Source organism: Podarcis filfolensis (genome assembly GCF_964270895.1).
Source record: "Podarcis filfolensis genome assembly, chromosome: 4".
In the NCBI taxonomy this organism is placed as follows: Eukaryota; Metazoa; Chordata; class Lepidosauria; order Squamata; family Lacertidae; genus Podarcis; species Podarcis filfolensis.
This window is the reverse complement of record NC_139607.1, coordinates 48,093,794-48,111,033: the sequence shown is the minus strand read 5'-3', so window position 1 is coordinate 48,111,033 and position 17,240 is coordinate 48,093,794. Positions and strand designations below refer to the sequence as shown.

The 17,240-nt window shown below is 41.9% G+C and overlaps 1 protein-coding gene across 1 annotated transcript in view; it reads left to right on the top strand.

Moving 5' to 3' along the window:
• Window positions 1-17,240, top strand: part of EFHC2 (EF-hand domain containing 2) — a 53,074-nt gene that overhangs the window by 30,124 nt on the left and 5,710 nt on the right. Inside the window, exons 8-13 of the mRNA XM_083612561.1 lie at window positions 3,669-3,834; window positions 5,501-5,643; window positions 8,711-8,907; window positions 9,995-10,128; window positions 12,780-12,977; window positions 14,331-14,423. Of these exons, the coding sequence (XP_083468687.1) occupies window positions 3,669-3,834; window positions 5,501-5,643; window positions 8,711-8,907; window positions 9,995-10,128; window positions 12,780-12,977; window positions 14,331-14,423 (931 nt within the window). The remainder of the gene's footprint in view (window positions 1-3,668; window positions 3,835-5,500; window positions 5,644-8,710; window positions 8,908-9,994; window positions 10,129-12,779; window positions 12,978-14,330; window positions 14,424-17,240) is intronic.

Genomic DNA, 17,240 nt, shown 5'->3' with positions numbered 1-17,240 from the left:
TGTGTAAAACTTAGTTGAATTCCACTCAGTGGTATTACATTTCTTTCATTGGAATCTGGACCAGATGGTATTGAGGCACTGTATTGAGTAATAACATACACAGAGAGAATTTGGACCAACAAAGTGTTTTAAAATATGCTAGGGGAAAAAATATTAATTATGTTGAACTGACTGTGTGTTTTAGGGATCATAGCCACCTCATACATTATTTCCTGTGGTGACCAAGTTTTTAACGGCTCACATGTGGGCTCTGTTTGTGTGAGCCAGAGTAACAGGAGGAAAGAAGAGAGCTTGAAAGATGGACTTTCTTGGTCTCAGAAGCGCCAGCCAGAGTTTCTTGCTCTGCGGATCAGTTGTACATATATGACCTCTTTTTCATTTACCACCCCCCTTGGCAATTCTCTAACCTGATTGCTACTCTCAACCATCTCTTTACGCCAGGCATTTGTGACTGATCTGAGCAAGCTTACGTATTATGACTTCTGTTCTGAACGAAGCCTTTTGTGGGCAGACAGCAGTTCTTGTGCACGGGCAGGACAATCTGTGCCCTTCACACTTGCTGTCGGCTGCACCAAACACATAGGGCCTGCCCCGATCGATAGCTTTGAAACAACATAAAACTTAGTTTTAATGCTATGTGTACGTTCCTGCCCTAGGGGACCATTTGGCGAAGGGTGGATCATAAATATACCCAACAAGAAATAAATAACTCAATGGGGACAGGAGGAAGAGCAGAATCTGCACTGTGCTCACCTCTGGACAGATTATGTCAGGGTACAAAAGATATTATGTAAATAGCCAATTACATAATCAGCCTACCACAGGGTTATGGGAAGGGACCATAGCTCACTTTTAGAGCACCTGGTTTGCATGCGGAAGGTTCCAGGTTTAACCTCTGTCATCTCTAGTTAAAAGGTCAGTTAGAAGGCGATGGGAAAGTCCTCTGCCAGTCAAAGAAGACAATACTGGGCTAGATTACAAATAGCGTAAGGCAGCTTCCTATGCACCCTCATGATTAGAGGCTTCTAGTGAATTCCAGGTGACAGGGGAAACCTCTGGAACACAACTGAACTCTAGGCAGATGTTATTACATTTCCCCACAAAACCTGGGGCTGCGTGGATTCCCCTCGAGGCATAATTTCCCAACAACTCTATTTTTAATGCACTATAAATTGGAGTAATCTTTTAAAGCCAGTGTTTATATATTTGCATGTGATGGATATATTGGAAGTTTTGCTTTGTTTTTTTGGCAAAGTGCCATGCATTATCTCTCTGACAAGAAATTACTTGAGTTCAAAAACGAAACTTTCTCCACTCACCAAAAGACGACAGATGTGTTCAGCACAGAGATATATATTAACTAATCTTTTTAAAGCTGTTCTCTGTCACATTCTTTTAAAAACATCATTGCTTAGAGAAAATAACAAGTTGATTGTACTATTGTGAAATCCTAATTATCACAGATTGCACTAAATCTACTGGCATTTCTGTTGTCATTTGCTGTTATATTTTCATTACTTTAGAAAATGTCAGGATAACTTTACAGTTTGAGGGGAAAAAATATTTCTCTGCTGACTTCACCCCTAATCAGTTACTGAATATATTGCTGATTGGAACTACAGTTCTAAACATAATTCCTTGAATGTAAGTCTCATTGAAATCAATGAAACTTACTTCCAAGTAAATATACTTAAATCTGCATATAATGCAGTTTTTCTTATGCAGTATAAATTACTTTTACCTAGATTGCTCCTATCTATTTGTGGTAAATTATTTATATAAGTTAACCCAGCAATTATTTCAGGATTAGATTGACATAAGTTTCAACATTGATTACTTAGGTGAGGAAGTAGATGACATACTGGACCACATCAGCGAGGCCAAGAGGGGGGAATTGTCGTCTGGGCAGCCCAGGACCTCTATACACACTGCCCAGGCTTGTGCCCCAGAGAGATAACTTCAGTGCTGCCAAAGCAGCAAAAACAATGTGGGAGGCAGCAGTTATGAGTTACTGGTCTCTGCAGCCACAGTGGGTGCTGTGATACTCCAGTGGTTTGACTTTGCCCCTGGAGGTGCACTGCATTGTCTTTTGAGACAGATGGATGCCAACGAGTGTAAATAAGTACCTCCTGATGTCTGCTCTGAATCTTCCAACACTAAGTTTCACTGTCCACGAGTTCTAATAATACGAGGGAGAAAATCTGTCTCTAACCACACCATGCATGATTTTATGCATCTCTGTATTAGGAGGAATGTGCATTAAAATGCATATGAAGTTTGGGGAGCACTTTAATAATAATAAAAAGCATAAACTGATGTGGAAGTGTGGGCATACTGCACTTAAAACTGAAAAATGAAAATAGCGGATTCATCCAGTTAAAGTTCAGCCCTTTTAATTATCATTGAATGCAGTTGGAGATTTAAGTATCACCCTAAATAATTCAGATAGGTGGTATTAAAAGGTTGTTAACTTTTGCTAGGATTTATACCTCCTTGTCTCTAACATTCCTCAGTGTTTCTACCTGGCATCCTTCAGCTAAAGGAAATCTGCGGCTGCTTTGGGGGAAGGCTTTTGTCACTACCCACCTCCTGAGCAAGCAAAGTGGCAAAAATGTTCCCTGGGGGAGGAAAGCAGCTTCTCTTAATTCAGGGCCCATTGAACAATATATCCCTGTTGATCCCAGACTGAAGCCAGTGTAGTCTGTGAACTGCCTGGTAGGAGAAAGTAAGCTGTTCCCCAGCCCATCCGCTTTTTTGGCCTCCTTTGGGACGCCATTTCAACATGCAAGTTCTCTTTAGTGCATCTGCTAGCGTTGCACTAGATGGCACTGTTGGTATGCAAGAGAGATTGTAATCAGAGTCGTATTTGTTATGCAAGCCCTGAAACCCAGATGCACCAGGCTACCCATACATTGGAAAACGCTACATTTCTTTCTTCTCAAAGGACACATGCCCACCATTACTTTCTAATTCTGCACACGCATCCTTCTTAGATCTGGTTGTTTGTTTTTTTTCAACCGCCATGTGTGGATGTCTGTCCATGATTATTATTTTTAAACAGCAAAAATGTACTGATATAAACCAAGTGAACTCAATGGAAATGAATTGGCTTAACCCCCAAATAGTTTTATTTAACCCGGCAGTCACTATGTAAAAGGTTGGGTCCTCCATGGAAGTTACACATTGTTGACTATGGTAATGATGTCAATGAGTAAATTATGTTTATGAGATGAGTGGAGATCAATTCACCGGGATTAAGGCAGCATTTAAGAAAAGAACACAGAGTGGAAAAGACAGGTTTGAAAAGGCTGAGCCCATTGCATAGATAAGAAGGACTTTTGTTTGTTGGCAGTCTCCCAAGGCTCACGGAAACATTTCGGTTTTTCCCATCCATAGAGAGAAGTTGACAGAAAGCAGAGAAAAATATCAATCACAGTATGCTCCCAGAGGAAACAACTTGAAAAATATTTTCAAAATTGGGCTTTCCTGTTTAGGGGAAACATTTGCTTTTCTAAAATGCACACGTTATTCTTCAGTAATATATCTGCCAAAAGGGGAGAACAATTTTGTTTCCTTAGATTGAGACCTCATATCTTCAAATGCAGAGCCGTTCTTAACATATTCAGGAACTGAACAGTAAAATGTCAGTTGCCAATTTTGTGTTACAGAGGACTTTACTCCAATTCCGTACAAAGCGCCACCTCCTCCGAAAGTAGAAAGAAAGTTCCCACCGTATCATGGATTTGGCTCTGAAGAGGACTCCCTTTGCTCCTGCACGGGCTTGCTTCCCAAACCACCCCAAAAAGACTTCAAGAAATTCATGGAAAAAGACAGGTACCTGAGCAAAGGCAATATTTGGAACCTACCCCTCCCCTCGATTCCTGAAATGGAAAGTGAGAGGGGGAGGGAAATTACCCTTAAACGTTTTTATGTCAACCGATTTTACAAAAGGGCTTTGTATTATTCATAATTCTTATGAGTCAAGCAGATAATAGATTTTCAGAATTTAGAGTCTGTGTTCCTACCATACATGCCTGTTTTCATTAATCTCAAAGGCTTAGCTCTAAAAGAGATAACAAGAACCACAATAGTGACACGCTAGTGTCCAGTATATAATGGGGGAGGGATGCTGTCCTCTCCTTCCTTTGTTTTCCCATTTACTTTTCCTGTTTCCACTGTCTAATCACATGCTGTGCTGCCTAGTGATGCTTTATCAGTTTTGTAAGGGATTCTGGGTTTTGTTAAACTTTTTTTGGAATCAGTGCTTCTGTGTTACTATGGTTTGCTTGGGAGTTTTTATTAGCAGAATGATGGAGGGAGAGCCCAGACATGTCCGCTTACCCCCTTTTTGGTGGTGCGGTAGCTTTGTGGGACGGCCAGTGCCTCCCCTCCTGCTGACGATGCAGGGCTGGCTGTCAAGGTCTGATCCTTGCCGGAGCACGAGCTTCAGCTTTCCCTGCTGGCTTGAAATCCTGCTCTGCGTCAGCCTGCCAAATTGGCCAGTGGTGCGGAGGGCTGGGCTCTCAGGGGGCAGGCTCTCGGGAACAATCAGGCATCCCTCAGGCCCACTCCTGAGGGATTTAAAATAGCTCTCACCAGCCCCCAATGCCCAGCTCTTCTTTGTGGGATCACAATTGCCAGGCTTTGTTGGCTCAAGCTCAGCGCAAGACCCGGAGGATTTTCAGCCTTGGTTGGGGGGCTTGTACCCTCGCCTTCCCCTCCAGAAATAGGGTATCCCGTTAAAGGGATCCGTGATGGAGTTGCTTCTGACCATTTGCCCAGATGGGGGGCTTGGGCCTCAGCACTCTTAGAGGCGGGGATCCCCCTATTTGATGTAAGTCATAGGAATCCCTGCTGCTGGGTTGACCCTGATGTCATTTCCGGTAGACAGCCCGGAAATAAATGCTTACCCAATGCCTATGCCAAACCACTTCAATAAAGTTGTGGCCTGGTTTGATCCCATTCAACTGTATGCTCTCTTTTATTGGTAGCTCACCTGAGCTGGGGGTGGGAGTTTAGTGTGTGGCCCTGGACGTGCAAGTAAGCATTCTGTAAAGTCGTGTCCTGCCAGGTAACTCCAGATCCATAAAATCATGTGTTTCTTGTCTGGTGTGGTATAGAATACATTGTTATTGCGGTGCCATTTACAATTTGTTGCTTTAGTTTATAAAATTGTATGCTGCTTTTTTAATCAGATACTTCACAGAGTGAACACTTTTTAGAATGTAAACAGCTTCTGATATTTTTCTACTGCTTAAGCTTAGGTTGGTTATTCCACCCCACCCCCCCAAACAAAAATGTGTTTGGAAACACAAAAACAAACTCATTAAAGGCAAAACCTGGGCATAGGTAATGGCAATCTTCTCAGTGGTTCAAACTGTTGTAGAAGTTGACCGAAGACTGTTAACTTTTTATTCGTTTTACTAAACAAATGGCAGGACTTCTCCATGTAAAGGAAAAGGAGACAAATCTTGAATTTGTACCTCTTCTGCTATTACAGGCAAGGCCTCGAAAGTAATTTACTGCGATTTCTTGCACAATTTATTACTACTGATCCCATTGACAAAGACCGGAAGTTCATTGTTTCTTATTATCTGAGTGATGACACCATTCAAGTGTTTGAGCCTCCCCAACGAAATACAGGTGAGAGGCAGATTCAGTTCTAGGTAATTCTAGTGAAAGGGCGAAGGGCCTTAGTTACTTATTTATTTTAAAGGATCACAACCTTTGTCAGTTGGGCGGAAGCAATGCGAGAAATAACTCGTGCAAGGACACACAAGGCACACACATTCATTTGAAGGCAGACAGACCTGTTGCGTTAGAAATGGTAGCACCATCCCAGGATTACCTACCCCTAGCAGAGCTGGATTGGAACGAACTAGTGCCAGCATAACAATGGATCATGCAGAGATGCAGTGGCCAAACTCCTTTGAGGGTGAAGACTTGAATGTGCAGGAAGCTTTAAACATTTGCTTATTTCTAAAAACCCAAATTGTTGTAGCATGTTTGTATGCCCCGGACACATAGGTTACTACTCAGTCTTGTCTACAAGCCTACAAAAGTCCCTGCCCTGCAGAATAATGTTTTGCTAGTCTGTTGGGGGCTAGCAGAGGAAGAAAGGAGGGTGTTTCTATGATGAGGAGATATCCTATGGCTAGCAGGCAAATCCTTAAATACAAGGCTGTGTAAAATCACAACCTCAGAGGCTGCATGTCCTCTGGTTAGTATCTGGGTGGTTTGTAATTGTGGTAGCCACCTCCTCCAATTAGATCACACACACACCCCAATTTGTTCTTATTCAGGTGTTAATCACCAATAAAAGCTCCTGCTGTCTCTGGCCATAAACTGCGTAACTGGATAGAGATTTCTAAACTGAAATCCACCATTTTCCACGGTAGCAAAAGAGTACTTGATTTTGTATGGGCATTTAATATGCAGCATGCTGTATGGGGGGCGGGGGAAAGCAAATTTAGGTGCACTTTTCTGATGCTTCAGTAATGTATTGGTGGTCTGAGAATTTAATGCAGTTTAGCTTTTAAGGAGATTACGCAATGCAACTGCAGTTCCCAGGCCTAAATGGATCACAGGTGGTAGAGTCTGTTGGATTTGGATGAAGGTTCATTGTTGGTGGGTGGGGCCGGGGTGATGGAAAGGGATTATACCCTTTTCTCTCCCTGTGTTTATGATAATTATCTGGTGCACTTTGTGGCTCCTGTTGCCTCAGAGGCAGTTGTGCATATCTTTTGAGATGGGGGTACTGCCAACAGGTTGGGAGACTTGACAATAAGTTGGGTAGTTTGCTGGTGTGTGAAGAATAGGGTGAAGGCTCCATTGGCAATGAAAATGGCAATCCTAAGGGATGTGTGAGCTGGCTTCTGGCTCTTTTTTTAGACTCTTGTGCTTGGCTGACCAAATCCTTTTGGGAAGCCTGAAAGTGGGACCTGAACACAACACTCCTCTCCCCAACTTGTGATTCCCAGCAATTGGTGTTCAGAGACATTTACTGCCATCGGATAACCCAGGGATTAGGAGCCAGTGCCCCTCCAGCTGTTATTGGACTCCAACTCCCATCAGCCCCAGGCAGCATGGCCATTGGTTGGGGATGACGGGAGTTCAGACTAAGACCAACATATGGAAGGCCACAAATTCCCCATCTGTGATAACAGCTGATAAGACTAGTAGCCATTCTTTCTTCAGCTAGTGGTGATAGGAATGGGGACAGACTTGCTTATCATCACCATCAAAATTCATACAAGAAGGTTGGGTCTGGTATACTCCATCATTCTGGGGAATTGCAACAAGAGGAAGTGATAGAAACTCTTTCCTAGGTGCTGTTTGTGCTCGGGTAAACAAGATGGTATACTTTGTGTTGTGCTGTATTTCTGAAAACCAAATACCGCACCTTCTCCAACCTCCTAGATCCTTACACTAGTGGGAGAGAAAGAGAGAGAGAGGGAGGGAGAGAGAGAGAGAAGTTTGGGCTGTGCTGTCTTTGTCAGTACCTTCTGAATAATTGGTTTTATTTTTCCATATATTTTTTCATTGCAAAAATTATTTTATAGTTGCTAGAAAGTAAATGTCTCTAAGTGAAGAAACCCAGAACCAATAATGGCATTAAAAGCTTTTGTTGACTAGATAATGCAGCTGTCTGCTCAAACTGATGGTCTTATATGCATCAGTAACTAGATGGGAGGAAGCTGTTGTGACCTGGCTTCTATTCTTGACTCTTAAATTTTCATGCTTTTACAGGCTTAAGTCAGATCCTGAATTTTACCTTAATGGATTTTTCACCTTTCAGTTTTACTGTGAAAGGAAGATTTCTGAACCAAACTCAGGTTGAATAAAGCATTACAGGTTCTGCATTTACTTACAATTTGGACTCTAAATGGAATTTCATTGTATTGCCCATCCCTTTTTATGACACTTATATCACCAAATAATACATATGAAACATTTTATGATGCCTAATGCATACTTTGGGGCTTTTGGTTGGGAGTGCAGGTATAAGCAGGAAATGAACCAGAATATAAAAGTACTTAGTAAATCTGGGGTTGACCAGGTGGTACCTCCACATGTTCAACTGAGCTTTCATCAGTCCAGCTTGCATGGCCCAAAGGTCAGGGATAACTAACTTTTCCCATTGATTTCAATGACTTGGATTCTAGGATAAACTAACTTAGGGAAGTTTATGCATGGAAAGTTTCCCATCTCCTTTCAGCCACAGGAGCCCCTTGAAAAACCTCTCCTGAGGGCCAGAGACACTCCTGAACAATGTGTGACGGGGTGTGGGAGACTGATGGGAATCACCCTAGGCTTGGGTGATAAGATAACTTAAAGAAATTGATGGAAGGAACGTTTCCCATTCCCCTACTTCCAGGAATTCCTTAAGTTAACATAACGTGGAATCCAACCCATTGAAATCAGTGGGTCACGTTCATATTCCTCTCCAGCAGGCTCCTGTATCGCATCCCACACCATTCCCAACCCGCAGGAGAAACTTTATGAGGGTTGTACTTAGTTGTTGTGGGTGGGAGGAAGGATGAGGAACTCCTTTGTCAGACACTGAAATGGCCATATCAAGGAATCTGCATTTAAAGGTGGAAATAAATATTGTGGTATGGGCAGCTGGCTGATAGGAAATTTGAGGGTGCAGTTTCTTTGGTTTCTTTCTGAAATATACAACTTGTTATTTATTGTTCTCTTGTTACAGGGATAATTGGTGGGAAATTCCTGGAAAGAGGTCGTGTTAAGAAGCCTGGGCAAGAGCTATATAAGGCTGAACTGTCTGAGTACTACACAGCAAAGGATCTGTATGTCGGAGCTAAAGTGTGTTTCCATGGACACGTCTTTCTTTTGGTGGATGCTGATGAGTATGCTTTCAACTACATGGAGAAACATGCAAATGAGGCAAGCTGTGCTTTCCAATCCTTATTTGGCCTTTAAAGCATATGGAGTTTTATTATCTTGCTTAAATAATGGTGGCTCTGAAAACCACTGTTTATTCACCCCCAAGATCAACACAGAGCCACCGTTGTCTCATTTGAAAACGACCCGGTGAGAAAAACGGGTCCATGTTCTCAACCTGTTCTCTGCGAGATACATACCAAATAATGTCTTTGGTAAATGTCATGGAGTGCACTTTGTGCCTGATGATTCAGGCTCGCAGATTGACTTTCATAATGTCCTAATCCTGCCTTTGTTCCTGGAAGAATAAATCAGCAAAAGCAAAAAAAGAGAACTGCTGATACAGTCTGCACTGTACCAGTTAATTTTCCCGTGCAAAAGATAAAGGAGTCGAAGCTAACCAAACAAAATCCATAAGAGCATCTGATAGTTGTTATGGTTCCTTCTCCACAAAGGAGTTGTGCAAGAGCCCTTGGGAGAAAGAACAACCAAATAGGGATAAAATTAGGATTCTGAAAAAGATAGTACAGCACTAGGGACACTGTTTTTAAAAAGTCATATGTTATGGGTTATAACGTATTCTAATGAAATAGCCATGTTTCAATAAAGTTGCATTAGGGTCACTTCCAGACAACCTGTTATTGAACATTCATCCTGATGTGATTGAGCAAAGTTTGCAGGGAGATTAGATGCCAACCACTATTTATTGAACATTCGTTCTGATTTGTTGTGCAAGATCCCCAAATGGTGAATGCTGTTCCATTTCCGGTGCTGAAGTAAGATTCTGCAACAAGTCCAATTGGCTTCTGTATGTGGAGGGGGTGCCACATCTTATGCAGCACAATGTCTTTGACTGGCACTGATTTTCTCAGGTTGAACTTGGCATCACTTTGAAAACTTTTTATACAAGCTACTTTGGGATTCAGTGCTGGTGTTTTAAAAATAATGCCAATATAATGCAACTAATGCATGTCTTTGTCATAAAGGATATGAATAACTAGCTACTGTAGTTTTCAAGCTGCTGTGCATTAGTACTTTGTATGTATTAAATATATGTTCTGTTAGTCTCACCTGGACCCTTTCTTTACAGTTTCCTATGGCCAATATCTGCGTAATTTTGGACAAACTGAAGGCGATAGGAGAACCTCGATCAAGAGAGATTAAGCAGATTTTTGCAGCTGCTGATCCTCAACACACCACCACTATTGATTATGATGAATTTAGGTAAGTCTCTGAATGCCTAGACGAAAGGCAGTTTAAGTTTAGGGTATCATCTGTGAGGTTCATATCATCAATAATAGAGAGAGAAAATCTACTAGGGTGTTGGATATTGGCTTTCTCTATTACATAGAGCACAAACAGGTTAACTAACACAAGGTCCTTAGCAGTGGTACCTGTGGAGCACCTATGGAGTCTTGTTCTGACCTGAATTTGTAGCTTTTAGTAGGAGGGACATATTGTGTGGAGTTTTGGCAGTCTCATTGCTATAAATGATAGGTGCAATGAATACACACAGGCTGCATACACACCCTACACTTAAAGCACATTTTCACCCCACCCCCTGCACATTTAATAAGCTACAGTTCCCAGTACAGTGGTACCTCTGGTTATGAACTTAATTTGTTCCGGAGGTCCGTTCTTAACCTGAAACCATTCTTAACCTGAGGTACCACTTTAGCTAATGGGGCCTCCTGCTGCTGCCGTGCCACTGGCACACGATTTCTGTTCTCATCCTGAGGTAATGTTCTTAACCCGAGGTACTACTTCCAGGTTAGCAGAGTCTGCAACCTGAAGTGTTTGTAACCCAAAGCGTTTGTAACCTGAGGTACCACTGTAGTCTATGGGGAGGGCCGCTGTGCTTTAAATCTATGGTGTGTATACTGCCTCAGACGTGTGAAGCTGCCTTACACTGAGTCACACTTTTGGACCATCCAGTTCATCAGCGTTTCCCACTCTGATTAGAAGCTGCTCTCCAAAGATTCAGACAGAGGGTTTTCCAGCTGCCCGAGATCCATTTTTTTAAAAAGAGGTGTGAGGTATCAAGCCTTGGTCCACACACCTGACTCTGGTTGCTGGCATGTTCTGATGATGCGCACCTCACCCTGTTCCTAAGGCTCTTGTTGGAACACAAAAGCCTCACTGACGAGTGCAAAATTGAAGCAGATGACAAACCCACTTTATTGTTCCTATATTCTATTCCTGATTTCCAGTCCTGTTCTTTCATTATACGACAATTTCTGTCATTTGAAATCCTTAAGGCTGCAGTCTATGCACACTTACATAAATCCCATCAAACACATTTAATTGTCACTAAACATGCATACATGTTTGTGTTTTTCTTGATACATGCAATAATTACAGGTTTGTGCAGAAACATTGTCAAAGTAAACACAAAACCTCCCTGTGGAAACGCAAACTTATTTCACTTTCTCCTTGTCTTTTAATTAAGGGCATTTTCCAGTGTTTTGCAGGACACTGGCCTGAAACAGTAAAAATGTTTAAACTAGGATCTACAAACTCCACTTCCAAGTCATTTTCATCTGGGCAGAAAATATGCAAAAATTATACTCTGCTCTGAAGCTTCCAGTTACTGTGCTCCCCCCGCCCTTTATCTTATTTTCCATCTAGCCTGGAAACAGATGATTTGTTTGTTTTTCCCTTGAAAGCTAAAGTGCGACCCCAAATTTTGTTCTCGTAACTCCAGTTGATGATTTGGCATTATGTTTTAATGGCCTGGTTTGATCCATTTTCTACAAACATATTTTACAACTGGGCACTGTTTTGTAAGCACAGATGGATCTTTATCATATCCCGGGACTCAATTTGGATGTTTAAAGTAATGTGCATGATTGTTGTGTCTTTGTATTGAAATGAAAATCAAATGGCAAAGTACCATGCACATATTGAGGTTTTATATTTCTGAGAATTTCTTATATCAGGAGAAGTTATACTGATTTTGAGCAAGCATCCATACATCTCTTTGAAATATTTGGCTTTTGTTATGACTTAAACCCATCCTGTGCAATGTGCTTTTTAACATGTGTAATAATTTGAAGAGAACTTTGCAAACCAACACTTTCAAATTATAGTGCAATCAGTTTAACAACACGATAGCTTTAAGAAAATTTTGCTGCCTCGACACAGATTGAGTTTACTTTTTGTTCTTAATGCAAAGCCGCTTCAGAACACACTGGAAAGCAAAAGAAAAATAACATTAATATTTTTACCAAATCAGTAGATTGTGCATCACTTAAATATAACGGCTTTTGAAGAAGGTTTTTTTGGGTTTTTGTTTTTTTTAAAAAAATTAATTTATTTGTTTCTGTGTTATATGAATTAGTTATTATTTCTACATGCAGCTATTCAAAAAAGTGTTTATGCTGGATGAGCAGATAAAACAGCTGCAAAAAGCACAATTATTAGCACAGTTACGACATTTTGGAATTGGGGTATTGTTAAGGGAATTGTTTTTGCTAGGGGGGTTGTTGCTGTTATTGATATTATTTTTTTTGTATCAATGTGTTTCATTTATTGTTTATGACTACCTTTGATATTTTTGTAATTATGTTCTTTTGCATGTCGTAAGCCACCTTGAACATGGTTTTAACTATGGAAAGGCGGCCTACAAATAAAATGATGTATGCCTGTATGTATTTTTCCATTTCATTTTTTAATTTCCATTCCATTTCATTGTGTTGAAGCTCAACGAAAATAAGGTTTAGTGTAGATGCTAGTTAAAAATTAGCGGTATGTTTTGTGCCAACACAGTTTTGTACTAACGGAAGGCCACTTCAGAAAATGCTGTATACATTTGTTGCTCTTTTCAGGTACACTTCATGCAAGCAATTATAATATGCATTTTTTTCCTTCCTCAGAAATTTGCTGTTGAATATCTCAGATAGAAAGTTATCAGAACATGAAATTATGACCCTTGGGCGATACTATAGCTTGAGAGATAAGAATGAAATGGATACCACCTATCTTCTAGCAGTGGCCCAGGAACAACTTAAGAAAAATAGCTTTGAGAATTTTGGTCAACTCTTGGCAATGCTTGTGTACAACGACCGGAGCAAGTAAGGAATGACTGTGTACATAGCTAAGTACTTAAAGGGTGCTAGTGGGTAACAGGGAAGTTATAATATATTTACAGAAGGTGTATGTTGTCAGTAGGATACAGCTTCTGAACTTTCAAAACAGTTGTTCTTATTTAGCTTCTGCATTTCTGATGCTAATGGCTTGTAAGCAGCTGGATGTAGATGTTTCCGTTAGGTATGAGGAAATAGCTGATTTTCCTATTAATTTCTATGAAGCCCCTCCTGCAAATATGGTGGCCTCACCTAGTGAGGAAGGCCATCTCTGTCTGTGTTGATTTTCCCATTGGAATTAGTGGGAATCACACTCTGATCCTAATCACACCTACTTGGAAGTAAGTTCAGTACTTCCTCTGCTTTGGATTGTAGACCTTAAAGTCCTTTGCTTTGCCCATGGTGGTTTGGGAGTGTTCTTCTGCTTTAAGTGATCGGAGAGCTTTGCTTCTTTCCTTACATTGAACATAGGCAAAATATGTAATCTGTCTCAAAGTCCTTTGCGGCATTTTGGAAAGACCCAGTGTATCTTCCTTGCCTCCCTTTGTCGGGCAGGGCTTGTCCTTTTTGCTGCTCTGAGAATCCAGTGTCACTGTTATGTTCTGAATCTAATTACTACAGGGAAACAATTTTTAAATCCTATTGACTTAATTGTTTTGGTCTGCAATCTGTTAATTCAAAGCTCCAGGTTTGGAAGAGAATATATCAATCTGTTTCCCACTGGCCTTCAGCACATTTTAGCATCCTGGAGGCAAAGTGCTTGAGCAAGTGGGATTTCTGGGGCGTGGCGTGAGTGTCATTTGGGTGGGCAGACGAGCCTGGTGCCTAGTGGTGGTTTCTTCTTTTACTTTTCTCTCCTTTGCCAGAAGAGCCAGAGAGCTGCAGTCCTTCTCTGAGGGTGCATGAGGGGGAGGCCCTGGCAGAAGCACTGAGATGGACAGGTTGACTGGTGGCTTAGGAAAAAGGAACACGAAGTCAGACCAATGGCCCATCTAGCTTTTGAGTTTGAGCAGGATCTGGAGGCGCTGGGGAGTGACCTGGAGCCTTCTGCAGCTAAAGCAGATGTCCTACCTCTGAGCTGTAGCCCTTGACCCTAATAAGTAGGCATGAGTATTAGCCTTCCCTGGTACTCAAAGCTCCACACAATGGAGCAGCTTGAAGGCAAGGAACAGTCACCGGACTGCATTTTAAGAAGCTTTCCTTTCCAAAAGCTTTCCCACCATCTTTTCCAGGTTACTATTTTTAAAATGCAGATATTGACACCTCTTAAACCAAGCATTTTACATTTTTCTATTTTCATTTAAAAAATGAATTCCATGAGAAACATTTCTGTTTGTGCAGATGCGGACTGCTGGCCAGCGACAAGTGCAGGACCATATGCAAGTCCTTCAGGCTACCAGTAGCAGATGATCTTTTGCGAGCGATATTGGCTGCGTAAGTCTCAATCTAAGATTATATGAATTTATGTAAATGGTGTGTTGAGTCAGGAATGCTGGAAACCAGGAACAGTTTTTAAGCAAGTTGAGGAAGGTTTGAAGGAGACATAGCCTCCCGGGGCATACACCTACGTTTCTTTTGTCTCACTGCTGCGGCTGGATTTGCTGATATCCGGAAGTAGAACAAGGGGTGCCTCAACAATCTACTACTACTACTACTAATTTATTATTTGTATCCCACCCATCTGGCTGGGTTTCCCCAGCCACTCTGGGCGGCTTCCACAAAGACCAAAAATACACTAAGATGTCTCACATATTAAAAAGCAGTTTTTGTTGGGGTCAACAAGTGAAATGTGATAGGCCATGACCCACGGTAGAAGCTAACAATCTTGCCACGGTGAGAGAAGTGCTGTTCCCTCTTAAAATTCCAGCTATACTGCAAAAGGGAGTCTGCTGCACTCTCCTTCAAGCATGAGTCAGTCCAGATCTTTACCTTTACCCTCTCCCCTGAAGTCCAGCTTTGACAGGTGGCCAGGGCTACCCACCAGCCAATCACCTGACATCATGATGACATCAGGTGACAGCTAGCTGGGTGGCCCTGCCCATCTGTCTAGAGTTGACATGTGAAGTCAGCTTCACCAGCCTGTTTTCTGCAGGGGACAAACACTCTGGTGAAGCAGTACCCAACAGGATTGAACTCTCTGCTCACCAGCTGATGAATAGTGACTTCAGTCTTGCTCTCTGCTATGCTCTGAGCAGGATTCAACCCACCACCCATGTATCTGAGTGGGAGTAGGGTGCAATTCTGTGTTGGCTGTGCTTGCCAGTTCTCTCATCAGCTGCTGAATTGATGGGGTGTTAAATCCTGATGGTTTGGCTGCATGGACCAGTTATATATTATTGAACCCCACTCCCCCATCAGAGTGATGTCAGCTGATTAACAGATGGGTGTGGTTTGGGGGAAATGGCCTTGTGGGCCAAATTGGCCCTGCTGGTGGGGCAAGAGGTTCCTCACCCCTACGTCAAAGGGGTGCATGAGACAGCTGAGGAGGAGGCATGCCTGGTGCAACTTCAAAGCATTCCTGCATGACTAGGGATTGAGGAGCAGCTCACTCAGGCTGAAGCAAACAGCCTTCCATCTCCACCTGAGGCTGTTGGGGAATACAGAGGGAACTGCCTCCTGTTGCAAACTTTTGAAACAGTTGGGAAAACCTGGGAAACCTGTTTATCTGAGGTGAAAATGAGATGAGTGTACCCACAATAAACAGCTACCTTCAAATTGTCGCCAGAATCTGTAGCTTGACTTGAATAAAATGGCAAGCTGTCAGCAGTTTGCCAAGTTGTGCTTCTCCCCGTTGATCGCTTCACATATTCATGAGAGTTTCATTTTTGTCTTCATTGCAAACAGTCTTTCTGTGGATCCCTTCTTAACTTTTTATTAACAAGATGGATCACATGAGCTCTGTGTGTGTACATTACACTCTGATTCAATGTCTTAGAGATGCTGAAACAGCCTGGATTATTGTTTAGGAACTGTGCTGTTCAGACAGCTGTTTCAATAGTGACGGTTTAAATATATATATATAATACACAGATTGCAAATGCGGTCTGAATCTGACAACATTCAGTGAAAAGAGGGGCATTTGTTATTGAGGCGTGGGGCTGCTCAGATTGAAAACGACATGGCACAGATGTCAGAGTTCCGCTGGGCATCTATTGTACTGAGCAACCTGCTTGCAAAATGAGAGTGTAGGGTTATTGCTTTAACTTGTGTGACTTTAGGAATATTACAAGGTTTATAGCTCCCATACTTGCATTGAGGTGGGGGAGAATGAACCTGCAGTTTTACTGTGTTTTGGCATGGGCTTCTCAAGATGTGCTGTGAAACTCACGAGGGAAGCCTCTGTGTAAGGAAGGGTCAAAGCAGTACACTGGAGGAGAAGCATGCAGTCTCTTGGCCCAAGGCCACCCAAGTTGTCATCCCTTGCTGATGCCCAGATTTTCCTCCTCCTAACTAACCCATCTTGGGCTCTCAGGAGCTATGAGGCTTCTTGCTCAGGTCACTTCCTCCTTACCAAACAGCCCCCTCTCCCCCCCCATCTCCTGTTTTGCTGAGGGCTTTGATATTGAATTAAAAGACTATATAATGCCAGACTTGCCTTGTATTGCCTTGTTAAAAGTGAAACCTCTCAGAACGTGAAATGGTTCCTCACCTTTTAAAGCCCTTTGTGGCCTGTCATAAGACAGCAGTAGGTAACCTTTTGTCTTTTCCCTCTTTTCTGAAATGCCTAATAAAAATAAGGCACAGTTATTAAAAAATCTGGTGCCTCCATAAAACAAGAACTTTTCAGGGAGTTCCCTGCGGTAGGCAGATGGATGACTTTTGCAATTTGCTGCACATTCATCATTTCTGACACCTGCTCATGAGCATTAGTCAAAGGGAGTAAAATAATTCATTTTTAGAACTCCCACTAACCTGAACTGCCAAAAGTTGTTCTGGGACAGCTAGAATCCAGGAGTGAAATGAAGAATTCTCTCCTACTTCTGGAAAGCAGTAATTAAATAGATGCAACCAGAAAAGAGAGTTATGTTCTATCACTTACGATAAATGTAATAAGTATTAAACATGGGGGCCTTGTTATCTATAAACCATCGAGCAATAATATGAAACTGTATTTGTGATGTGTAGCCTGATCCTAAATGTATTTCATAAAGTGAACTGTATTGCACCAGTTATCTGAAAGAGAAGCCCACCCTTGCTTCCTGTGAACAGTGTGTTTAAAATCAGCGTATTAATCTGAAAATAAACTACAGG